Consider the following 25969-nt stretch of genomic DNA (forward strand, 5'->3'; position numbering starts at 1 on the left):
GCTTCTGGAACTGGAGCTATTTCATTTGGCATACTGTGGGTGATCACCCCTTGGAGAAATATGGGAATGGGGGCATCCTACCCTAGAGGAGACTTCAGTGCTGTTAAAAGTAGCAGCTAGGTGCTGGGATGATAAACAGGCAATTTTTCACCCCAAGGTGGTGCTGTGGTGATGAACGAAGTGGTGACCATAGCCTATGTGATGGGCTGTCATTCAGGATGAATTACGGGCCTCTACAGTAAATTCAGGGTGGCGCTGTGGGTTAAACCACAGAGCCTAGGACTTGCCAATCAGAAGGTAGGCGGTTCAAATCCCCACGATGGGGTGAGCTCCCATTGCTCGGGCCCTGCTCCTGCCAACCTAGCAGTTTGAAAGCACATCAAAGTGCAAGTAAATAAATAAGTACCGCTCCGGCGGGAAGGTAAACGGCGTTTGCATGCGCTGCTCTGGTTCTCCAGAAGTGGCTTAGTCATGCTGACAACATGACCTGGAAGCTGTACACCGGCTCCCTCGGCCAATAAAGCGAGATGAGCGCAGCAACCCCAGAGTCGGCCATGACTGGACCTAATGGTCAGGAGTCCCTTTACCTTTACCTTACAGTAACTACATGTCTGTAGTAAATAAGTAAAGGCAACAAAGATGTAGCCTGTTCTGGAGTGGAATCTAATTTGGCCCAGCCAAAATATTGTTCACAAGACATTCACACACACACAAAAAATACTAAGACCTGGAAAGGGGGCAGCTGTTGAGGTATTTGTCTGTTGCCTTCCTGAAATTTGGACACTTTCATGGCACAGAAAAGCCTGAAAATGGTGTGGAGTGTTCAGACAAAAAGGAAAACTGCAACATCATCATTGTCATTATTCAGTTTAAGAGTAACCACAAGAAATCTCTTGGAATATGTTTTTTTTAAAAACCCTATTTAATAAATGAACAAACGGCATATGCTGCTTAACAAGTTTCTACTTGGGCGATGGCATCTTGAAACGTACCCTCCTGGGATTCCGGGTGTTCACTTTCCCCCTGATTTCCACAAAGGTTCTGTTTTTGGTTTCTGGAATGAACTTGAATATATAAACAAAGATGGCGAAACCAAATGGACAGAAAAAGATTAAGCTATAGGGCCCAATATGTATCTAGAGATGGGGAAAATGGGGGCAGGGAAGGAGAGAAAGAGGCAGACATGAGTATAATGTAGAGCTCTATCTATCATCTATCTATCCACCCACCCATCCATAACACCCATATATCCTTCTTGGCTCCACCCAGCTCCCCTCATTATTTTTTTTGGGGGGAATAATGGTTGTAAGGAGCAAAGTCTGCACTCCTCATCAAAATTACCTTCAAAATCACTCACCTCAATGTAAAGGAAAATCAGTCCTACGAGGAAGCTTAGGAGCCAATGCAAAAATTGTGCAATCACAATGGCTGAAGATCGTGATGACTGAAGGAAGAGCTCCACCACTAGCACAGATGGAAGTGGACCTTTGGTGGATAGAAAGGATTCCAGGAATTTAATACTCCCCCACCCTTGAAAATTGATCTTTCCTAGTTATTGTTTTACTTGAGTCAGTTTATTACTGCTTCCAGTGAGACATCTCAGATCAATTTCACAGTAAAAACAGCCACAATAAAAACAACTAAAGACAATCCCGTAATTTCAAAACCAAGACAGGTGCTGATTAGGATGAAGATCTCCACTTAAAAGGCTTGGTGAAAAAGGAAGGTCTTCAAAAGGTGCCGAAAACACAACCAAGATATGGTGCCTTGCTGATGAGTGATGGGAGAGGATGTCAAAGGCAAGGTGGCACCACACTCAAGGTCAGATTCAGACATCATCATATGGAACAGACCTCCTGATGAGATGGTATTTGCAATAGGTCCCTGTGGCGTTTGCCCTCCTATGTCTGTGACAACATACTGGGTTCATAGGGAAAGAGTTAACTAATTGTAAAATGACTAACCAATGGGAACCCAGGGGGTAGAGTTAGCTGTGTATAAGGGTTAAGCACAGAGGGTTTTTTAGAGAGTGAGTTAGAATTAGAGTTGTTGAAAAGACAGTCTGGAGTTAGGAGAAACAGAGAAGGTAAGTCTGTGGGTTGGGTTCGGCTAGTCTGGTGTGAGAGAGGGAGAGAATTTGTTAAGAGGAGCCAGTCAAACAGTTGAGATAATCAGTCAGAAGGTATTAGGAAGGTATAGGCCAGTGAAGAAACTAAAGTTAAGATACTGACAGGTATATTATCTGAGAAACCATAAACTTGTTAATGTTTGTAAAATAAACTTGGGGTTTTTTTGTTCACTTTTAACAACTGACTGGACTCAGTGTTTTACCAGAGAGTAACTGGTTGGTGGCAGCAGTAAAGAGAGCACAGTGGTGGCACAGGAATCAATAGACCATTAAACGTCCGGCGACCCTGTGTGATCGCCATAGTCCCTACCTTCAGAGCACAGTCATTAATGGGTATATAAGGAGTGAGATGATCTCTTAGGCATTCTTATCTCAAGCTGTATGGGACTTTGCACACCAGGACCAATACCTTGAACTTAGCTTTGTAGCTAAACAACAGCCAGTGTAATCCCTTTAGTAGCAGTGTAACAGAGTAGTGAAAGACTGCACCAGTGACCAGTTGGGGCATTACTTATTGTGCTAGTTGTAGGTTCCAGCCCAACCTCATCGGTACTCTGGGAAAGAAGGCATTGCAGTAATCCATCCTAGAGGTTTTCAAAAAATGGATGGCATGGCCCACAATATTTGGCAGGGTTCAAACTCAGTTTGCTGATCCTTATCCAGACCTCTACTGAGTCAAGGTGCCAGTGCAGGGTTTTGCAGACTTCTCCTGATACAGATGTTACAGAGAAATGGAAATTGGGTATCATTACTACACTGATGACAGCTCTTCCCAAATCTGCTAATGACTATTCCCATAATGGCTTCATAGGGAAATAGCATGGAGGAAAATATGGTACCCTGCAGGATATCAGAGCACAATTGGCAGGGGACCAAGAGGTAATCACCCAGGGCTCTGAAATAGGAGGAGTAGAACGACTGTAAAAGAATGTCTCCAATGCCCATCTCACCAAGTCACACCACCGTCAATGGTATCAAATGCTACCAAAATATCAAATGAAAATAACCACATGCTCTTACTTTCCTCTGTGTCACTGCCTTGTCTTTACTTCTCTGGTATACCAAAGTGTAGAATGGCATCTTCTGCACCGGAGAGGGCAGGGTGGAGGGTACTATCTCCTCTGCCTGATGCCAGGTGCTGGCTCTCATGGCTAGCTCCAAGATGGATGGGTGTCCTATGAATCACAGCAACTCCTCCCTCTTCATCACCCCCCAACACCTGCAGCCTGTCTCATGCTACATCATGTATCTTGACAGGCACATCTGGATGTGATCAGGTTCTCCTAGCTCACCCACCCAGGTCTCAGCAACACATCTCACATGAACAACCTTCTCCACGTTCAAGTTAGATCTAACTCAGGTTGCCACAGCACACACAGCAGACAGGCAGCCATGAATCTCTCTCTATGTGAGGAGTGCAACATTAATAGTAACTCCCTAGCCTTCTATGGTGAATTACCAACTCCCCATAGCTGTGTGTCTTTCTACCATGATCACTTACATTGATCACTTATTCATCTCTCCCCCATCATCTAAAGAGCTCAACGCATCATCTAAGCACTTACCTGGCCCAATGCCATGTGCAAAAAGGAATATGCAGATTAAGATTACGCTGAAATACCCCATATCTGAGATGACACTCTGTTGGAGAAAGTAGACTGTATTTCAGTTATGTACTTGTGATCTTGTCAGGTGCCCTTTATTTCATAAAAGTTATATACTGCTTGATTGCTTTTTGATATACCTCAAGTGCATAAAAAGGTAAAGGACCCCTGGACAGTTAAGTCCAGTCAAAGGCAACTATGGGGTGCAGCGCTCACCTCGCTTCAGGCCGAGGGAGCTGGTATTTATCCAGACAGCTTTCCAGGTCATGTGGCCAGCATGACATAGAATTATGCTGCGAGACTATAATTCACATAATCCCTAACCATTGATCATATTGGTTGGGGCTGCTGGGAGTTGGGTCAAAGAGCAAAACTCATCTTTCCATTTGCTATCCCTTATTCCTTGAAATTCTGGCCCACAGAATGCAGTGGGTAGTGCAAAACAGCAAGAACTGAGCCCCTGTGAAATCTGTCATCTTAGAATGCAGCCTCCATGTACAGTGGTACCTCTGGTTACAAATGGAATCCGTTTCGGAGGTCCGTTCGGAATCGGAAACCACCCGTAACATGAGGCGCACTTTCACTAATGGCGCCTCCCGCCACATGTGTCCCTCCGGTGCGCAATTTCCGCTTGCATCCTGGGGCAAAGTTCGCAACCAGGAGTGGCTACTAATGGGTTAGCAGAGCTTGTAACTCGGAGCATGCGCAACCAGAGGTACCACTGTAATGTTCACAGGGTGGAGACTATGCTCATTCTTATCCATTCATAGAAACATAGGAGGCTGAATTATACCTGCCAACATTTGAATTTGAGCCCTCATGACTGGAAGTTTTTAAGCAGAGTTGAGATGGTGAATTGTCATGGATGCTTTAGCTCAGATCTGTGCATTGCAGCGAGTTGGACTAGCTGGCCCTCGGGGGTCCCTTCCGACTCTATAGTTCTAGGATTCCATGATTTTACTTCCTTGCTCACTGCTAAACAACAGAGGTGTTGGAAGCACCAACCAACAGTACAGCCATTTCAAATCACCTCAGCTTTTATACATAATTTTGGGGAAAGGAAATGTTCTGATGCGTCTACTGCCAGCTTCCCCACTAGCTTTGGAGCTGTTACCGTATTTTTCGCCCTATAGGATGCACCATCCCATAAGGTGCACCTAGTTTTTTGGGGGGGGAATAAAGGGGAAAAAATTTTTTCCCCAGGCACAGGGCTGGGGCGGGGGAAGCCCGAGCTTCCCCCAACCCCAGCCCCCAGAACAGGCAACTCTCCACAAGCCGTGGGAGCCCAGCGCCGGGCTCCCGCGCCTTGTGGAGATCTGCGCGAAGCCTGGGCACGCTGAGCTCAGCGCACCCAGCCTTCAGCATGCAGGCAACTCTTCGCAAGCCACGGGAGCCCAGCGCAGGGCTCCCACGCCTTGTGGAGAGCAGCGCGAAGTCTGGAGAACAAGAGGGGTCGGTGCGCACCGACCCCTCTCGCTCTCCAGGCTTCAGTGAATGCCTGCATTCACCCCATAGGACGCACACACATTTCCCCTTCATTTTTGGAGGGGAAAAAGTGCGTCCTATGGGGCGGAAAATACGGTACATAGTGTGTGTTATACGGGAAGTGGGCTAGAGGAAAGCCCATTTAGCGATTCTCAGCTCTAAATGCCACCAGTTACAAACCTGCAGTTCCATGGCCACAGTTAACAGGACACAGATGAAACCGCTCACACCAAAGCCAATGAGAAGCGAAAACCTGCGCCCCTTATAATCAGTAATAAAAATCTAAAGAATATAAAGACAAAGATAAAATTACTAAGCATATAGAGGAATAAGACATGCTGAAGAGGTATCAATTTGGCTTCTCTAGTAGTGATGTATGGAAGTGAGAGCTGGACCATAAAGAAGGCTGATCGCCGAAGAATTGATGCTTTTGAATTATGGTGCTGGAGAAGACTCTTGAGAGTCCCATGGACTGCAAGAAGATCAAACGCATCCATTCTTAAGGAAATCAGCCCTGAGTGCTCACTGGAAGGACAGATCGTGAAGCTGAGGCTCCAGTACTTTGGCCACCTCATGAGAAGAGAAGACTCCCTGGAGAAGACACTGATGCTGGGAAAGATGGAGGGCACAAGGAGAAGGGGGCGACAGAGGACAAGATGGTTGGATAGTGTTTTCGAGGTTACCAGCATGGGTTTGACCAAACTGCGGGAGGTAGTGGAGGACAGGGGTGCCTGGCGTGTTCTGGTCCATGGGGTCACGAAGAGTCGGACACGACTAAACGACTAAACAACAACAACAACAAAGGTACGTCCTGCTATACTAGCATTTTAGAGTTTCTTCTTATTTTTTTAGTGAATGTCTTCCAGTAGCACCTTAGAGACCAACTAAATTTGTTATTGGTATGAGCTTTCGTGTGATACACTGAAACAGAAGTCACCAGACCCTTATATATAGTGAGAGGGTGAGGAAGGGTATTACTTAGAAGGGTGGTGGGAATGGGTGATTGGCTGATAGGTGTGGTAAACCTGTTGAAGACTGTTAACGACTGCAATTGTTATTACATGATAAAGCAGGGGGTGTGATGGCTAAAAATAGCTTTATCTTGTATAATGAGATAAGAATCCAATGTCTCTATTCAGACCAGGTCTCTCCATGGTTTGAAGTTTGGTAATAAGTTACAATTCAGCAACTTCCCTTTCCAGTCTATTTCTGAAATTCTTTTGTAATAAGACAGCTACTTTGAGATCTTGTATAGAATGTCCTGGGAGATTGAAATGTTCTACTGGTTTCCTCTGTCTTGAGATTCCTGATTCGACTACGGCAGACCAACATAGCTACCTACCTGTGATTAGTGAATGTTTGTGCAAGAAAGTTATGAATTGCAAGGGCCAGTCTGGATGATATTCTGTGCTCATTCCAAACCTATGATTCTATGATGGGGGAAGGGGAGCGGAATCAGAATTACAGATCAAAATGTAGAGAGCACGTGGCAACACAGAAACATATTGGGATATTTTTAAAAAAAACACACACAAAAAGATCAGGACTACTCTTTAGGTTCACATACAAGCTTACATTAAGCAAGAATCCATGTAAAAACAACAGAGCAAGGAGAGTATGCCACAACTGTGTGTATACATGAGTGTCAAGGATCTTAAATAAGGAGTTGAGTGAAAGCCTATAAATACCTACTCAAAGAAATCAGGACTTAACAGTAAAGTAAGTGTGCAGAGATGGTTTAGCTTCCAGATGTTGGACTACATCTCTTATCAGCCTTAGTCAGAATGTTCAGTTATTGGAAATGACGGGAGTTATAATCTAACAAATTCAGGAGACCACCATGTTAACTATCCTGGGTGTATAGATTGCAGTCTTTTGGACATAGCTATACAACAGCCCTAAACTGGTGTAGCACTGATTTCCTTTTTCGTATTTGGAAAGTATAAATTCTGTGGTAGTAGGACAGAAATAAGGCACATTCTCCTTAGAAAACAAAAGGCACAAAGGTAAGAGTCCTTGCTCTCACCAACTCAAATTTTATTTAAACAAAAAATTCAAATTCTAAACTAATTTGCAAATTGATTTTTTAAAAACCCCTTCGGACAGCTTCCAAGAAGCCAGGTAGTATATGCTAATATGTAGGACTGCTCTTCAAAATAATACTCAGACAACTCATGTAAAACTATAATTCTTGTGGTTTTTATGAAAGGGGGGCACCTAAATTGGCAAAAAATAGTTATAAAATGTTGCATGCATTTCCAAGATCTAGAAGGTTAGTGAGAAAGAGGTAGAAGATGCTTACCCCAAATACCACTGAGATACATAAAAAAGTGGTGGCTGCTATTGTCACAAATCGGGATGAATATTTTCCCATATTTATATTTCTGAAGTTTCTCTCTGCATAAGAGTATGCCTGAAAAGAAGATGCATACCATTACAAGTCTTATCTGAATGGAAGAAAAAGAATGTTGACAAAGATACATAACCGACCCAATTCTGCAGGACTTTCTTTGTATTTTGCACTGAACCTTGGATATCAGCTGCCCCTAATCTAGCATGATCTCTATAATTGTCTCGACTCTTTAAGTATCATATCCTATGCTTCAGAGCTGCAATTTTCCTGGCATCCCCCTCCATTTCCAAATTTTCCGCAGTCTGCTGGACATGTAATCTTGGCATGAAAATTCACATCTCCCTACAGCTTTTCTACACATTAGAGCAGAGCTTTCCAAACTTTCCATGTTGGTGACACACTTTTTAGCCATGCATCTTTTTGTGACACACCAATTTCAGTTTCACTAGCAAACTGGTGGGTTGCCTGTTCCCTTTCCAGCCCCAGGAGGAGTGTGGGGCACATTGGCGCAACGAACCTACACACTGCAGCCGACACACTAATGCGCCGTGACACACAGTTTGGAAAGCTCTGCATTAGAGGATCCTAGTTGGAAATGAAGAGAGCTATTCCCTAGAAACAGGCCCTTCTAAGATAAGGAAGAGTTGACTTGGATCTCTTCCTTGCAAAATCAGGTCCTACTGAGATTTGCCACCAGGTATACGTCTGATCAAAATTGCTGCAGTTCTAATGTATGTACTTTGGCATGTGATTGATCAAACAATTTCATGTAGCTGGATTATTTTGTGGTTATTTTGTAGTCTTGCTTTTCTCTGATAGTTGAGAAAGTTTTTTGGGGGGAATCATCTCCTTCAATGGAATAGCATAAATATCCCTTTCTTAGAGCATCTTTCCCAATTCCATTTGAGAGCATGCATGCAACCTTTTGCATGTGTCCAAGCCTTGCTGATTCAGGTAATTATTATTTAATAAGGGTATTTCAGCTCTGCATCAGTATTACAGGTTGGTAACGTTAGCTTATAGTATGTAATGTTCTTATGCTATATATAACATTTTTAACCTTCTCTTATTTGTATCTGCAAGCTGCCTTGAGTTTCATAAGGGAAAAAGGCAGGGTATAAATGGACACCCCCAACAAAAATTTGTTGCACCATCCAACAGATTATCTCCACCACTTGGCTTGGATTTTTGAATTATTGAAAAGTTAACGAGAATACAATTCACATTTAAGAAACAATGTCAGTCAATAACCCTGAATGACTCACCATTCAGGATTACCCCAATGACTTCAGCGCTCTGTACTTCTGGAACCTTTAAAGGTAAAGGTTAAGGGACCCCTGACCATTAGGTCCAGTCGTGGCCGACTCTGGGGTTGCGGCACTCATCTTGCTTAATTGGCCGAGGGAGCCGGTGTACGGTGTGGCCAGCATGACTAAGCCGCTTCTGGCGAACCAGAGCAGTGCACAGAAATGCCATTTACCTTCCTGCCAGAGTGGTACCTATTTATCTACTTGCACTTTGACGTGCTTTCGAACTGCTAGGTTGGCAGGAGCAGGGACCAAGCAACGGGAGCTCACCCCGTCGTGGGGATTCGAACCGCCGACCTTCTGATCGGCAAGTCCTAGGCTCTGTGGTTTAACCCACAGCGTCCCTCTGGAACCTTTACCCCTCAGCAATGCCATCTTTCCTGTAGAGCAAGACCATTTACTTGGGCAGCAGTGGGAAATCTGCAGCCCACCATGTGTTTTTGGACAAGAACTCCCATTATCCCTGACCACTGGCCATATTGGCTTCGCCAATGAGAGCTGGAGTCCCAACAATACCCACAAGCCTACAGTTTCCCTCTCCTTGTGTTACAGAGTTTGATATTTCTAACACTTGGAGAAGCATCTGAAAAACAGAACAGGGGCAAAGAATGCGGCCATCCATAGAGACAAACAGTGGTAGCTCGTATGACAGCCTCTAAATTGTATGTACAACAGGGGCCTTCATTTTGCCTAGCTCAACCTTCCTTACCACATTGATGCCATCGAACTGTTGTCCAACCATCAAGACAATTATGGCAATGACTTGCCTTCGCAGTTTTTTGGCAAATAGCAGTTTAAGAGGTTTCATGTTCTTTTCTGACTTTTCAACAATGTCCTCCTGATGGAGCTCTTCAATCTCATCCTCCACATCATTTCTGTTCCTTAGTTTCTTCAGTGCTATGTTAAGAATAGAGGCAGAGAGGATCAGACTTCAATAGAGGTACTTTCTAAATAAGAAGAAAAAAGGAAGAGGCTGGTAACAAAGGAAAAGTTGGATGAAGGAAGTCAAGAGGGTGAAATCTTTCCAGAATGCTTGGGAGCCATTGAATGCCATAAATACAGAAGTCAGAATGCTCACTGCAGAGCAGTAAATATACCACCAAGGTCAAGTGGATGCCTCTGTCGTGAATGAATACAATAAAGGAAGCATTTCAAGGTAAAAGAAAAAGGGGGGGGAGTTTGTTTTGGAAAATAGAAGTCATGTCCAAATAAGAAAAACAAAAGCAGAGCAGAAGCTTTAGCAAAAGAAAGGCAGGGAGGCATAAACAGAATCTGAGGAGCATATTACTAGAAAAATTAAGAATGATAGAAAATCATGGGGGAAAGAGGTCATCACTCCAAGGGACAGGAAATATATCCCTTAGAAGTGGTCCATTCCTTCATGAACTGATATGTTTTTTGCTGAATAAACACATTCATAATCCGAATACAATTAAACTGTTAAGCAACAAAGATAGCTAATGATTTGCCCACCCAGTGCAAAGGCTGCAGAAGACAGCATCTGGAATGCCTGGTAGACAGTGCTGAGGAGGGGCATTGGTCATAGTGCATGTTATCATCAAATATATTATTTCCTTTACTTGGAAACATGGGATTTGTGGATCAACATGAGGGAGGCTTGACTGCTCTGGAGTCCTTGCTCTCTTGCGAGGTCAACAAAAATGATGGAATCTCTAGTTACCTTGAGGATTTGTCATTGTGGCCAAAAAGTTTTGTCAGCTGAGGATTCCTTCATGTCTGAGTAGTGGAAATCCTCATACAAAACTTAAAACCCAAGCTAATACTGCCTTGATGACTATGTGGGTATAAAGTGCCTTTATAAAGTCCTACAAATTCCAAAGCATTCGGGCCATCACTCTAAAGGCCCCATTTCTTGCAGAAATTTTATCTTGCTCTCCATGTTGTTGGAATGTGAAAAGGAGCCAGATTTGAAAAGTGCTACATTCATTTATATTAACATAACAACATAAGTAAATCCATGATTGATCACTCCAAATGCTTATCATTGTGGTTCTTTTAACACCTGTTCATAGAAGACTGGAAAGAAACATTAAATGTAAAATTATCAAGCATGTAGAAGAACAAGTTTTGCTGAAGCAGAAGCAACACGGTTTCTGCAAGGGTAAGTCCTGTCTCACCTTTCAGAGTTGTTTTACAATGTCAGCAAGCTTACAGAGATGATCATCCGGCACTGTGAACTTTTGAAGAGTTTTTGGCAGAGCACCACACCTAAGAATCCTGAATAAGCATCACAGCTGTGAGATAGAGAGGAGAGGTCCTCTTCTGGACCAGAAACAGGTTAAGAAACAGTAGCAGAAAGTAGGGATCAATGAACTCCCAATGGACAGATGTAGAAAGTGAAGTTCCCCCACTGGCTCGGCACCCAGTGCAGCAGAACCAGTTGTACTGCCCTAAATATATGATGGCCAAACATATCACTGTGAGAAGGAAGAAGGAAGAAAAGTGCAATGGGGGCAGGCAAAGGATCCCAATATGATCCTTTTACATGGTTTTGCATGTTCTGCGGTATTTTATGCATTGTGATTTGCTCTTTATTGATTTATTGATTGATAATTCTTCATTGTGGTCTAAACGGTTTAATTATTATTTGTTGATGTTTAATTTTACTGATTAACTATTAGATTCTGATGGATTGTTGAACGCTGCTTTGTTTGATATAAGTTGTTTATTTTAAAGTTATTATGACTTTTAATATTGGATCAGATTGTTACTATTAATGTTTGATGTTTTATTGTGTTTTTATTTGTGTTAGAAGTTGCCCAGAGTAGCTTGGGCAACCCAGCCAAATGGGTGGAGTATAAATACAACAACAACAACAACAACAACAACAACAACAACAACAACAACAACAACAACAACATGGCTGGCTCCAGAGAGACTGTCCTTCTTTCCACCACCCTGGCCCAATTCTACATTTTATACCATTTATTTGCTTCGGTGTTTAAACACTGGAAACTGCCTTGGCTGCCCTGACAGAAAGGTACTAAGTATATAAATGCAATAAATAAATTTATGTATACAACAAATGAACATTTACATAACATGTTTTTCATACTTCTCATATGTAGTTCTTCTGAAATGGATGTTAGTGGGCTCTTATGACTGACCGCGTAGGCTGCTAGAATGGCGAGACCTTATGGGACAAGCCAGTAGTGGGTGACATTGCACAGCTATGTAGGGTGCTCACACTTAGAGGTCCCAGTGCAATTCAACATATCATACCTTTCCTTGAGCTCTCTTCATCCCTCTTCTGAATGAGTAGGTACCGAGGGCTTTCAGGTAAGAAGGGCAGTAGAGGCAACTGAAGAAATGGCATAACACCAAAAAGTTTTATCAGAGTTGGGAAGCCTGTGGAAGAAGATAGTATGAAGATAAGGTGAAGAAACAGCAGTGCTCCATCTGATGCTATCTACCATATGTTTGAGAAAGGGGCTTGTTGGTTGGTTGGTCATTCTGTTCTCTGTGGGTTTGGATGCCTTTCAAGACATAATCAGCAAACTCAGCATGAGGGTTTCAAAGTTGGGGGACCTTAGTCAACATGTGGATGCCAGATGTCATTTTGAATCAAGATGGCAGGCCAAAAAGTCCTTCCTCATTTTGGGGAAATTAATGTTGCAGTACCGGCAGCTTTTCCTCCCACATGTTAAAAGTGTGGCACTTACTGTAACAACATCATGGTGAGTACCAGAAACTTACTTACTTACTCACTTACTTATTTTAAAAGCAAGCACATCCAAAAACCATTGTGGTTTTTAAATGGATAGTGTTATCTACAAAACTGGTTTCCACAAAATCCTGGGCAGCACTCCCCTCCGCTATACTATAAGGCAAATAATTAATGTCACTGAATTACCTTTTCCCGTCCCCAAGACTTCTTGAAGACAAAGTATCTGAGCCACGAGGAAACCAAACAAATAAAACACTTGGTACATCATGATAATGCCTCCCCTCAGGCTTCTAGGGGAGATCTCACCAAGATAGAGAGGGCCAACACAGAAGCATATTCCTGGTTATATAGAAATTCAAATGGTAATACACAACATGCATGTGACATGATTTATTTATTAAGGCTTGTATTAAACAAATTACTATGCAAATCATCCCATAAGCACAATGTGCACAACTGAACATTGTCCAATTCTCCCCCCCCCCCAATGTTGTTGTCAACATGCAGAGGGCCGAGAGGCCAACGGGCAAGGCCCAGCTCAGATGTCTCCTTCCAAGGCCCGTGCTCCAATGTAAATCAGTGACCCGGGCTTCAAAGCCAGGGCATGCTATCAGCAGAGAGAACTGCGCACACAGAATAGGTGTGAGGCTTGTGCAAGCATACTACAACTACAGATTTATTAATCATAAATCAGGACAAAGAAACATGTCATCTCTCTCTCATGTCATCTCAGAGAGAACAGGAAAAGCAAAAGCTATACACAACGGAAGTTTCCAGCATACTGTGCTGGAATGTAAACAGACATGTGGCACACAACAGTTCCACATGTCTGCTCCTTAAGGTGGAATAGAAATGTCAACAGATGCCCCGGAAAATATTTTCCTATAGTTTTTTTCAATCCTCCAGAATAGATTTGGGAAAGCTGTGTGTTGCACATAGTGGGAGGAAATTGTGGGAGGTCCCTTTGCACCCATGGGAGCGACTCTTGGAAGGAATTAAAGGGCAAAAAGGGATACTTGGAATAATGGTAATCATCTCTTCATTGAGAAGGCATCAACTTCTTATCTTTGGTTTCAGCTAGGACTTGCTCCAGGGCAACATCTCCGAAAGGTTTAGTGCCTACAAAGGTCATAGAGGTTAAACCTGTACACAAGGAAGCATCCACCTCCCTGTCAGTTAGCCAGAGGTGTCTCCTTGTGACCATTCCAGCAGCCATTGCATGAGAGGAGGACTGGGCAGAGTCCACAGGTGAGTCAGAGATGAATGCAAGGACATGGGAAGGTTTTAGAAGTGGTTTCTGGATTCTGTCAGGGTCCTGAGTTGGATAGCCTAGAACATCTTCAATTGAAAATAGTACTGCCTTGGAAAAAACAGAGGTGGAGACTGAGGCTCTAATAGCTAATGTAGAAGCTTCATGTACACATTTGAGAGCAGAGTCAGATTTACACTGATTGGCATCTTTCATTGTATATTCCCATATCTGGAAAGTGGGGCAATCAATCGAAGAGGGCAGATACGGGTTGCTCAGTGATTGAAGGCATAAGCACCTGAGTACCCTTGTCAAACTCTGTGGCAAAATCTGGTGAAGTTGCCTCCTTAACCTGCTGTAGCCAAGTTGAGAGCATATTGCTGTAAAAGGACTTGCTGAGAAGGAGAGAAATTATCATAGTGGGCTAAATGAATGGGATGTAAAAGGAATTGTTGCTGAGGAGAAACCAACTGGGGCACTGAAGCAGCAAACCAGGAGGGGGGCACGGTGGCCAGAAATAAACTGTGCATGTGTAGGGGGCTGTCTAATGGATCCCACAGCAGTGGTACAGGCAGTCATAGACTCCTGGGAAAACTGCTTCATGAAAGAATCTCTCTCACCCACAACAGCACAGAGGGTGCAAGGACCTATTCTCCTGCTCTTTTTCAGGTGCCAAATTTCAGTGTTCCTGATCTAATCAGCTTAATGGCACAAATTGCAGGCTGACTTCTGACCAGGTGTCCTTAGCTTTTTTTAAAATATAAGGCACTAGATCCTGACTCACCTGTGCTTATTCCAGAGCAGAGACGAGAAAAGATGATGTATCCGTGATTATGTAATGAAAGTGAGAATGTCATCACAACAGCAAATATAATTGCTGAAAGGTTAGTTATGAACAGTGCAACTTTCCTGAAAAGATAGTGAAATGGAGCAGTGAGGTAGGGAATATATCGTACCATCTAAAGAGCAAAGGAGGGGAGGTACTATGGAACTGCAAGGGAGTCCTCAGGGTTGTTGTTGTTGTTTTGGTTTTGGGGTTTTTTGGGACAATTGCTTTTGGTTGTCATAGTTTGCAGAAGGGAGAAAGAACTACACGAGGCACCAAAACTCCTACTACCAAATCAGATATCTCAAAGATTGCAGGACACACTGAATTTCCACAAGGGCTAGAAAACTAATATTTGTGACTATGCTAGGCAAGTTTTGTTAGTTGGGGGAACTGGTGGGAGAGTCTGGGATCTTCTTAATGGAGGCATGTGCTCTACTACTGACCTGGAAAAATCTTTAGGTGCCTGCCCTAGGTACATAATTGAATGAAACCACATTGAAAGGATGATCTTGAATTCAGAAGGAATGTACCCACCTCCTAAAAACAAGGCTTCATTAGCTACCATTAGGTCTCCAGGGCCCTAACTAGATCCTATTGTGTTTCTGACTGCTACATATCCCTCCATGAAATGTCTAACAATTGTTAAATGTCATCTGACAAATACGTGTGCATTTTTCTATCTCTGAAATCCCACCCTATTGCTTGAATGAACAAGAGGAATGATAATGTTATTGTAGCTTTATAAGATGTTATAAAGGGGTTTAGAGGGGCTGTAGTCAGCAACATTCTCCCATCACCACACCCTGCCATACTAGGACATGTAGATCACAAGTCTCAAGTTTATCTCTATACCTGCCAAATCTATCTAACAACCAACCAGCAGGAATGGTTGCAAAGGAGGCTCCGAGTGGAAACATAGTCACGGTGATAGACAGAAGGGTAATCTGAAAATCTGTTTCTTCAGGTCTTGTTATGTTATAGAAGCTAGGCAGGAGCTAGGACATAAGCACATAATGATTAGAACCTCACCACAGATCACATGGCAAAAAACCTGGAGAGCTTGGGACTTAGCTGAAATTCAGGGGGGCCATGGCCAGTCAGTGCACACAATGAGCTACATGGCCTATCGCCAACAATAATAACAATAATAATAGTTTTATTATTTATACCCTGCCTATCTGGTTTCCCCAGCAACTCTGTGCAGCGTCCAGCACATATAAAAACATAATAAAAAGTCAAACATTAAAAACTTCCTGATACAGGGTGACTTTAGATGTATTTTAAAAGTTGTGTAGTTCTTTATTTCCTTGACATCTGACTGGTGGGTGTTCCACATGGAAGGTGCCACTGCCGAGAAGGCCCTTTGCCTGGCTCCCTGCAGCTTCACTTCTTGCAATGAGGGAACCACCAGAAGGACCTTGGAACTGGACCTCAGTGTCTGGGCTGAACGATGGGGGTGGAGATGCTCCTTCTAGTATATTGGACTGAGACCCTTGCTTTTTGAAGGGCCAAAAGCCTTTGCTTTTTGAAGCCATCTTTGCTGTAGCGCCATCTTACCCCAACAGTGTTGTAGAGTACCCACAGATTGTAGCCATGCTGCATAGGTATGAGACAGGAAGCAACCGTTACCAGAATCAGCACCATGGACAGGTCCTACAGGAAGGAGCAGCAAATACTGGGATGAGACTGCACATTGTTAATTAAGTACACTTACCACTAATAAGATCCTAAATGGAAAGACAGAATAAATATATAGCTCTGACACCTGGACATTGCTTCATAAATGCATTCTTTTGTACCAAGTGTTAGCTGAATTCTCTGGGTGGTTTCCAACCTCATTAAAATTCAAACTACGACAAAATTAGAAACAAAGAAAAATATTAAATCTAAACAACACAAGCAGCCATAATGTAGACACCGCCTGGAGACTTTCTCTAGGGAGAACATTTCATGAAGGGGGCTCCACCTTTTAAAAAGCCCTTTCTCTCATCACTTGCCTCTGAAGGGCCAGTTAGCATAGCAAGGAGCAGGTGGGTACCTATGGGAGTGGGAGAAGGCAATATTATATGCCAAACCTTTTCCTTTCCTTTTAATGGACTATTTCACCACAATGCTAAACTGAGTCCTGCTTATTTTCAATTATCAGTAGTCCTTTATTGCTAGGCACCACACGCTTAATAGATATGTTACCTATGAGGAGATTTCACCCCTCCCATACCCAAGAATCTCCTGACCATCTCCTGATGGTCTCTGCTGACTCTACACAGAGAAGAGGAGGCGTGTCCTGCCTATCTACTTATTCTGCCCAGTAACATATCTGTGTGTGTGAGAGAGAGTCAGTCAGTCAGTGTATCGGAGAGAGTGAGAGTGTTAGAGATCCTAGAGATAAGATTGCTGCTAAGAGCAGCTGCAGACTCTCAGTGTAGCATTGATTTATGCTTAGAATATTCAGCTCTGTATATAGTTTTGTATCATAGTTGTAGTTATAGAATAAAAGGAAGATACTCTACAGAGCTGCTCTCCGAGTGGTTTATACTCTGCAAGACTCTGCAAAACTCTGCTGCGCAACGACTGTATTATTGAGACAGTGAATCCGGTGCTCTCAGCTCTGAGCTGTGAGTCCACAGCACTGTGACCGTTTCCTGTGAGAAGGAGGTCTCTGGCGGTGCTTCCCAGCTCGCCTAGCCCAGTCGGGGTTGAGGTGCATGAGTCCAGTTGGTGCACTGGCTCTAGGGCGATGCTGACAACCTATGCAATACAGATTTCCGATGGTATCCTTTATTGTGATTAATTCAAGCTACACCCCTATCTTGAAGATCTATGAATTTCTATGACAGAGGAGTCGACCTAATGTCCAGAGGTGCCTATTCTTTGGAATAGATATATAGAGTCCATGCGGAATAGATATGGAATAGATATATGGAGTCCATTAAAAATGCTCAACTGGTAATCAAAAGCACCTACATAGAAGGATAGAATTGGAAGGGATCTTGAAGATAATCTTGTCCAACCCCCTGTCAGTGTTCAACTGTCATAGGCATATGACTGCATGAGGCAGGTGTGTTGAACTGTAGCTGGCTGAACTGATGCTGGAGTAAGTCCTCAAAAATGGTATTCTGGGGGTGGGGGTGGGGGAGGTGGAATCAGAATGGATTTGGGTTTGATCTTAAGCATGTTAAGCTTGGTCATGTGAGCTGGGAACACAGCATAGAACACTATTTTAAAGTTTTGTTTTACCTCTGCCAGGCTTAAGCAGAGCGGCACTAGCCCCACTGATTAATGGAGTCTGGTTCTGATGTAAATTTATGCTCGCTTAACTTAAATCAACTTGCTCATTGTGCATAAGATTGCTCCTTTAGTGACTGATGGATCAGTTGTATCCTTTTTATTCATGGTTTGTAGGGAGTGGATTGGACGAAGCACTCCACTCTCACTCACCCGTTTTTTGGTTGCTGCGTTGCCTACATTCTTCTTGCTATTCCTGGCTTCTTGAAAAGTGGATTGGACAAAACTCTCTGAGTTCACCTCTCTCTCCATTTCTGCACCGGCTTTCTCATCTCCTTGGTTCGTGTTTTCTTGTGTAAGAGTCAGAAAACACACTCACCTGTTGGGGAATAAGAAAGTTACCCTATTGGACTTACCCTATTTCCCAGCACCTAGCTCCAGAGTGATAACTTGAAGTTCTTCCTTTGAGCCCAAATCATTAAAAGCAACAAAACAACAACAACCTAACCTAACCTAAGGGTCATCACCTGTGGTGTAATGGAGGAGGAGGACAGGGGATTGCAGCTCTGGGACTTCTTCAGAGCAGAAGTGTTTGTGTCATCTGGCAAATGCACCAGGATAACTGATGAAACCTCCTTGCTTTGTCAAGTGAATGAGGTGAAGTTTGTGATCTTAGAGAAAATCGGTATACAGAAAATAATAATGGGGAAAATTATGGAAAACTGACTTAAAATTTACAGATTGTTCCCTATTGAAGGAGAATTACATGAAGAGGGTGTACAGATGGTACACAACACCAGTGCAGTTAGGGAAAATGGACAAAACTAGTTCAAATATATGTTGGAAGTGTAAAGAAAAGGAGGGGACATTTTATCATATGTGGTGGGGTTGTAAGGTAATTAAATTTTTTTTTTGAAATGATATACAACAAATTGAAGAAAATGTTCCATTTAACTTTTGTTAAAAAACCTGAAGCATTTTTATCAGGGATTGTAGGGAAAGATTTGCCAAAAAAGCTGAAAACATCTTCATGTATGCGACAACCGCCGCAAAAGTTTTAATAGCACAAGGATGGAAGACTGAAGAAACCCCAACTAAAGAATAATGGCAAGAAAAATTGATGGATTATGCAGAACTGGCAAAACTGACATACAAGCTATGGGACAAGGATAACTGTGACTTTAAAGATGAATGGGAACACTTTACAAAGTATTTGAAGACACAACAAAGCGAACTGGACTCCTTGGCTGGCTTTGAATAAACATTCACAAACTTTTTATTGATAATAATCAGCTAAATAGTTTGAGGATTTATACAACAGTGTAACATGCAGAAAACAGCATTTTTAGAGAAAAATGGGAGGGGGATATGGATGATATGTCTGGATAATATGTTTTGTTTTAATTTTGAATAAAAAGTCATTTAAAAAAAGAAAATGAAAATGAAAATAATCAAGTGGATGCAGAGTACTTTGATAAGTTTCGTCATCAGATAGCACTCTACATTTTAACACTTCTTTGCAAGCTTGTTTACATTTATAATGAAAAACTAAAATTTGCACTTTTTGTGGTTGAATGTATTTTGAATGAGCTCAGTGAGTTGTAGAAGCTGAATATCCATTGGAGTGCTATCACACAACTCTTAATAAATTGAGTACTGCTAAGCTGCATTTTTGGAGTCTCCTTGGGGACATGAGTATGGATCTGCCATGATGAGCATCTGCGCTTCAAAATTTACCACTATACTGGTCATCATCAAATCACTTGCATTGACCATGGGAGAGAACTTCTTTAGTCCTTGAACATTTGGCTCCTTCAACATATACAGTTGTACCTTGGAAGTTGAACAGAAGTCTGTTCAACTTCCAAAACATTCCTTTGAAAACCAAGGTACGACTGTATTGACATGATCTCAGACAGAAGCTGGAGAAAGTACAAGACCTGCCCATGTCATTGATTGTATAAACAACAAGATACAGATGGAATCTCTCTATGGGCAGTCTCCCCACCCAATGCAGAGTATTCACCATGGAAGGATTCAAGGACAAACAAGCAAGAATCCACAAATGTGTATGCACAAGCATCACCAACCCACACTGCCTGCTATGTGCAGAAAGCAAGACAACCACTTCCTTGGGTCAAATAAGGCCACAGCTTTATTGATTATTGATGTAAGAGGTTTGGCATGGGAATTGGATATAACCATTTTCATCCAGCCTACCTGCTGGATGTGTTGATTATTGGAGTCAACCCTAAAGTGGTGATGTCCTATGACTTATATCAAGTAGGAACATCCCCGTTGGATCACCATGTTGAGGATTGCCTCACCTGGGTGTCTGTATAGAAGCAGTTCTTCCTGGTTCCATTTATCAGGATACCCCTTACCCTTTGCAGGGACAGGCAGAAGATACAGCCTCCCATCAACCATGACTAAGGCTTACCCAATGCTTAAACCACTAAAGTTTTGATGATTGCTATGAGGTAGGTAAAACCCACTAGACAAGGCTGATTGGTCCAAGGGGAGATTCCTGCCCAGCCCTAAATATGGCGGTCAACAATGTCCACAACAAGGTCAAATGCACCACAATAATGACAACAACATAGTGTGTGTGTGTGTGTGTGAGTGAGTGAGTGAGTGAGAGATCCGACAAGGAAACTGTGTGCAGGAGCAAGGGTAGGCCATTTTAAATACTGGACAAGTGAACCCAAGTGAAACCTGCTGACCTCAGTTGGTCCCAGGAAGAGTCCACCCCCCAGGCCTGCCTGCAATAGGCCAATTCAGCAGGCACACCTAGAATCTGACCTCCTAGCTAGCATGGAGGACCAACTGGCTCCTCAATGGCCATGAGACGCCCACATGTAGACACTCCATGCTGGATCACACCAGGCAGGGTTCTGCAGGCCCGCAAGGCCACCATACCAATGGTTGGGTTAGTGGAATTAGGTGCACAAATGTTGCCACCCCCTGCTGCCCAATATGTGGAGAAGAAACAGACAAAACAAATGCTTCTTACCACAGTGGTCCCAGACTGGTGAGGAGGGAGGAACAGAGTCAATTCCTATTTTAATTTTTTTTTTTAAGCACTCAGAACTCTATTGGTGTTGCGAGATCCAATCAGGGGGATGGATGTCAGAAGGTTCCAATAAGCTGTTGACAGTTGGGAGCTGAGATGACCTAAGCTTTCTCCTGACAAAGGAGACTGCTCTATGGTTGTATTCTAACAATAATTTAACTTGGAACAGTTGCTGGGGCGATAGAACTAGAATTCTGTTTCCTGCTGAATCAGAAAAAAAGTCAATTGTTGTTGTTTTGTAGGCACTAATAGGATGGTTCTGTTCAGATCTTCTGGCTTCTGGTGTTATGATTCCAATGGTTGTAGATAAAATGAAGAAAGAAAAAAAAGAGTTTCCCAGCTCTTTCCTCTCCTCCTTTGGTATTACTGGTTTATTTTGGGCTGTTCTGTATTAACATAGCTCTTCCCCAGGCCTATAGGACCCCCCATTACTGTTGTGATTCAACTTACATGTCCCTGGCTTCTCTAAGTGGTAGACTGAGTCCATCATTATCTGGACTGGAGGGAAGAACATTCATAGTCACCCCCCCAAAAAAAAAAGCTGTGGAGCTGTGGTTTACCCCACATGTCTAATTTCCAGCACCCTTAAGAAACCACAGTTCCCCAGATTCTTTGGGCTCTTTTGGAGGAAAATGGATCATTTTCTCTCCTCACACTAAGAAGAAGAAGAGTTTGGATTTGATATCCCACTTTATCACTATCCGAAGGAGTCTCAAAGCGGCTAACATTCTCCTTTCCCTTCCTCCCCCACAACAAACACTCTGTGAGGTGAGTGGGGCTGAGAGACTTCAGAGAAGTGTGACTAGCCCAAGGTCACCCAGCAGCTGCATGTGGAGGAGCGAAGAAGCGAACCCGGTTCCCCAGATTAGGAGTCTATCGCACTTAACCACTACACCACACTGGCTCTCACTAGGGATTTATGCATATGCTTCAGTCCGAACCACTATTCTTTCACACTTTCACCTGACATTTCCTGTTATTCTGCTACCGGTTTACTTTACACAATTCTGTGTTCTGTTTTATCATCTACCGATGCAGAAACATTCATTTATCTTTCACGTAGCACAATATAGGCACACGTATCCACCATCAGATTTTGTCAACAGGAAGGGAACATTTGGGTGAAATTCTCGGAGAGATGTTCCTACAGTTTCCTTACCTTTGAAATGGCTAAATACATTTGCAAGTGCTCTTTCATTCTACAAAATATATCACCAGTGGTTTGCACCATGTAGCCTTCCCAGTTTGCCCATGCTTGAATTAACTCCCAGGGGAAGACATCATGAGGTAACTGCCACGTTGTCTTCTCACATCAGAAAGCTTGGGTTGAACAGCAACAATAAGGTATGCTAAAAAAGAAAGAAAAGAAAACCAAACACCCACAAAAATTCTGGATAAATGCTTAAGTGCCATGAGAATGGAAGAAAAAATAACATTCTGGAGAAATTGGAGGACATCTTTCAAAACATAAGGCATGGACTTTGTGCCCCCCCAAAATGTGATATTGCAATTAAAAGGAACTTATAGGAGCCTATTGCTTTAAGAAACTGCTAAGAAACTGCTGAGAAAGCTTCTTACTTTGCAAGCAGCCCCCCCCATAAAAGAGAGAAGTGAAAATCACAATACATGCAGGTTCACAGCATACACAATACAAAGCGCAATAGATGCACAATAGCTTTTGCTACAAAATGTATCTAAGTTATGCTTGTGCACAGTAGATGCTGAGCTACGAATATGCTTATGTTAGAAGCACAGGCACACTAAAATGAAATGTAACTAAATAAGTTCTGGCTAACAACAGCTTGTATGCTTTTTTTTTGAATGAGGTAATCGGGTGGCGCTGTGGGTTAAACCACAGAACCTAGGACTTGCCGATCAGAAGGTCGGCAGTTCGAATCCTCGCAATGGGGTGAGCTCCCATTGCTCGGTCCCTGCTCCTGCCACCTAGCAGTTCGAAAGCACGTCAAAGTGCAAGTAGATAAATAGGTACCACTCCGGCAGGAAGGTAAACGGCATTTCCATGTGCTGCTCTGGTTCGCCAGAAGCGGCTTAGTCATGCTGGCCACATGACCCAGAAGCTGTACACCGGCTCCCTCGGCCAGTAAAGCGAGATGAGCGCTGCAACCCCAGAGTTGGCCACAACTGGACCTAATGGTGAGGGGTCCCTTTATCTTTACCTAATGAGAAAGCATATGATTGGAGAAAATTGTGATGTTTTGTGGCAAAAGCTTATAAATAACCCCCATCCCTGACCTCCGAATGGGGGTTCTAGCCTTTGTGGAGTGATCCCACTGAAACACTTTACTGCAGTAAATAAACTTTCTGGATTCTCTCTTCAACCTGACTCATGAGTAGTTAATGGTACTAGTGAGACAGCAGATTTGCACTGCAACACCTTTTCCTCTCATGACACCCACCAACAATTCCTAAGAAATCGCTGGCTGTTGAAGCATTGTAATTAAAGAATTTTAAGTGGACTGGTGACCTTTTCCTTCAAAATTATAGGGAGGGTTTCATATGCCAGCTTCACCATTTCCTTCATTTAGTGCAGGTATTTTAGTTTCAGTATAAACAGGACTCCGTTTTCACACCTACACCTACACACACACACACACACACACACACACACACACACACACACCACTTTTAATTGTTCTATGAGACATGGAGGGAAAGAAAGAAGAAAACTAGGACATTCCAGGATCAAACGAAAAACTGGGATGACTTCTGTAATTCTGGGACTGTCCCTGTAAAATTGGGACATGGAGGGTATAGATCTGTTCCATGCTACCTAAGTCCCAAAGCTTATCAGTGCTGACTACTTGAGGAGATTCTTGGTGCAATGAATAACTGGAAGTTCAGAACATAGAATGAGCAGGAAGTTCTTTCCCCTTTGAATTTATAAATGTCTAGTTGCTGGCCCCATAAATCCCTAGCTCTCCCAATCTACCAGATCTATCATTTTGTTACTTATCCCTGGTAAATCATTCTCCCTGTCAGAAATGATTTCTTAAATGTGTGTTGGTGTCATCATTCTTTCAGGTTTAACTGCTTCCCAAGCGTATCTAGAAGTCAGACATGGAAGTCCCCCATGAGCATGGCTGTACAGAGATACACATGAACACTGAAACATTGTGCCATGCACATGCAGCAATTCGCACATACCACAACTGCTGAAATGTTGAGAACATTTTAAAACCATTGATGGACTCTAGCTAAACCATATAGGTAAAGGGACCTCGAACATTAGGTCCAGTCGTGACCGACTCTGGGGTTGTGGTGCTCATCTCGCTTTATTGGCTGAGGGAGCCGGTGTACAGCTTCCGGGTCATGTGACCAGCATGACTAAGCCGCTTCTGGCGAACTAGAGCAGTGCATGGAAATGCCATTTACCTTCCCGCCGGAGCGGTACCTATTTATCTACTTGCACTTTGACGTGCTTTTGAACTGCTAGGTTGGCAGGAGGAGGGACCGAGCAACGGGAGCTCACCCCGTCATGAGGATTCGAACCACCTACCTTCTGATCTACAAGTCCTAGGCTCTGTGGTTTAACCCACAGCGCCACCCGCATCCCCCTCGCTAAACCTAGCTAAACCTGCGTCCCCCTAGCTAAACCATATATTGCCCTCGAAATACTGAAAGGAATGCAAAATGAGGGGGAAATCACAGCTCAGGACATAATATGCATACAGGAACTGGTGTTGTTATCATTGTTCTCTGTTGTTAATGAGAATTTGAAGCATAAGGACTTGATCAAAATATTATAAGAAGAATTAAGGTGGGCATTTCTAAATACTGGGATGATACAAAAGGGGATGAATCAAAAAAGGGTGGATTGAGGGATCCAGTGATGGATCGAAAGAGCTTGACAAATAACTTTTATTTAGTGGAGTAACATGGGCACAAGCATAGAGAACAAAACACAAAAGATGACTTAGAAAAGTCAGGTGTATTTGTGCCAATATGGCTTCCATTTATTGAATAAGCAAATACTGATACTTCTCTGCCCAGATCCCCTTCTTCTCAATCAAAATGCAGGAATAATGCCTTGCAATAGGCAATCCTATCAATACAGATTTTCAATTAGTATTTCAAAGAAATCCATCCCAGCATAAGAACTGAACTATTCTCATAGGAGCTCCATAGCTTTAAATGTGAAATTTTCAATGGTCCATGAGATATAGTATTTGAATACAGCACTTCCAGGTGTGTTCCTGAGATTATACTGCGAGTCTAACGATGACACTGGAAGATCAGTCATTATTATCCCCATGAACGAGTTAAGGCAGAGGTCAGGGTGGGGAGGCTGAGTGAACATTAAGGCCACCTAGTATTATTCAGGTATAGCTCGATGAGATCTGAATGGGTGCCTTCCTTATCCATCACTCACTCATTTTGCCACTATGCTATTCTTGCTTTGTCACACCAGTAATTAATCCACATTAAATGATAGTGAGAGTACGATTCTAAACCAGTCTCCTTTGTACACAGTGATTATGCATCATCTTGGTTCTCAACTGTCAACAGTTTCTTCTAGAACCTTCCAACATCCTCCCCCAATTGGCTCCTGCAGCACTGCTAAGAGTTCCATTTGGCTTATTTCAAAAGAATTTAGGGTGTGGCTCAATTATTCTTCAACTTGCTGGTAATAGAAAACAACAGTAAGTTTGAGTGTTTTTTGCCTGCTCGCTCTCAAATATTTCTATCAAAACTCCCCTGCAGAGGTTGGGGTGACTACCACCAGACAGATTTCACTCTACCCATTTCTGTGGGTCTTCATATTTTGAAGCCTGTCCCAAGAGGTCTGGATGTAGGATATGACCAGACTGTGTGTATGTCAGCGACTGGGCAGAGGAGGAATGGTGGAGACCGCCTCCTTCTCCTGACCGTTTCAGGTAGGAGGAACGGGAAGACAGTACAGATTTACAACAGGGGTTTGAGGGAGGTCGCAGCTCAGAGGCAGATGAGGGGGAAAGCTGTGAAATCATAGGAGAGCTGGAACAACACCCAACTGGCACATTGTCATTA

At 43.0% G+C, this 25969-nt stretch overlaps 2 protein-coding genes across 7 annotated transcripts in view; one reads left to right on the forward strand and one right to left on the reverse strand.

Moving 5' to 3' along the window:
* Positions 1 to 904: 904 nt before the first annotated feature.
* Positions 905 to 25383, reverse strand: LOC308592842 (solute carrier family 2, facilitated glucose transporter member 5-like). 4 transcript variants are annotated; one of them, XM_081204768.1, is made up of 14 exons: positions 25269 to 25383; positions 22157 to 22290; positions 18082 to 18247; positions 16201 to 16296; positions 15496 to 15638; positions 14599 to 14723; positions 12752 to 12904; positions 12121 to 12246; positions 9587 to 9774; positions 7520 to 7630; positions 5398 to 5499; positions 3694 to 3769; positions 1358 to 1485; positions 905 to 1136 (listed from the first exon to the last, which is right to left on the reverse strand). In XM_081204768.1, exons 3-14 carry the CDS (start codon positions 18178 to 18180, stop codon positions 963 to 965), a joined length of 1521 nt encoding a protein of 506 aa, XP_081060894.1. In that variant the 5' UTR covers positions 18181 to 18247; positions 22157 to 22290; positions 25269 to 25383; the 3' UTR covers positions 905 to 962. The 4 variants fall into 4 exon arrangements, with proteins under 4 accessions (XP_081060894.1, XP_081060895.1, XP_081060893.1 ...); XM_081204769.1 differs by lacking the exon at positions 25269 to 25383 and having other exon boundaries at positions 22157 to 22387; XM_081204767.1 differs by lacking the exons at positions 22157 to 22290; positions 25269 to 25383 and adding an exon at positions 20882 to 21016.
* Positions 21024 to 25969, forward strand: part of LOC308592809 (solute carrier family 2, facilitated glucose transporter member 5-like) — a 56497-nt gene continuing 51551 nt past the window's right edge. For 2 of the 3 annotated variants that reach the window (XM_081204682.1, XM_081204686.1), the window contains exons 1-2: positions 21024 to 21077; positions 25469 to 25602. In XM_081204682.1, coding sequence (XP_081060808.1) covers positions 21075 to 21077; positions 25469 to 25602 — 137 coding nt within the window. In that variant the 5' untranslated portion in view covers positions 21024 to 21074. Of the gene's footprint in view, positions 21078 to 25468; positions 25603 to 25969 lie in introns of those variants that run through there. The other variant, XM_081204685.1, reaches the window with a different exon arrangement.

This window comes from Podarcis bocagei (genome assembly GCF_964188305.1).
Source record: "Podarcis bocagei genome assembly, chromosome: 8".
Classification (NCBI taxonomy): domain Eukaryota; kingdom Metazoa; phylum Chordata; class Lepidosauria; order Squamata; family Lacertidae; genus Podarcis; species Podarcis bocagei.

Excerpts from the sequence above, each read along its gene's own strand:
- LOC308592842 (XM_081204768.1), bottom strand. The coding sequence starts at position 18,180 with ATGGAGAGAGAGGTGAACTCAGAGAGTTTTGTCCAATCCACTTTTCAA. Across the intron at positions 15,639-16,200 it reads TACTCTACAACACTGTTGGG|CTCCTGCCTAGCTTCTATAA; the intron begins GTAAGATGGCGC and ends CTTATGTCCTAG. Across the intron at positions 7,631-9,586 it reads AGTTCGATGGCATCAATGTG|GCATACTCTTATGCAGAGAG; the intron begins GTAAGGAAGGTT and ends TCTTCTTTTCAG.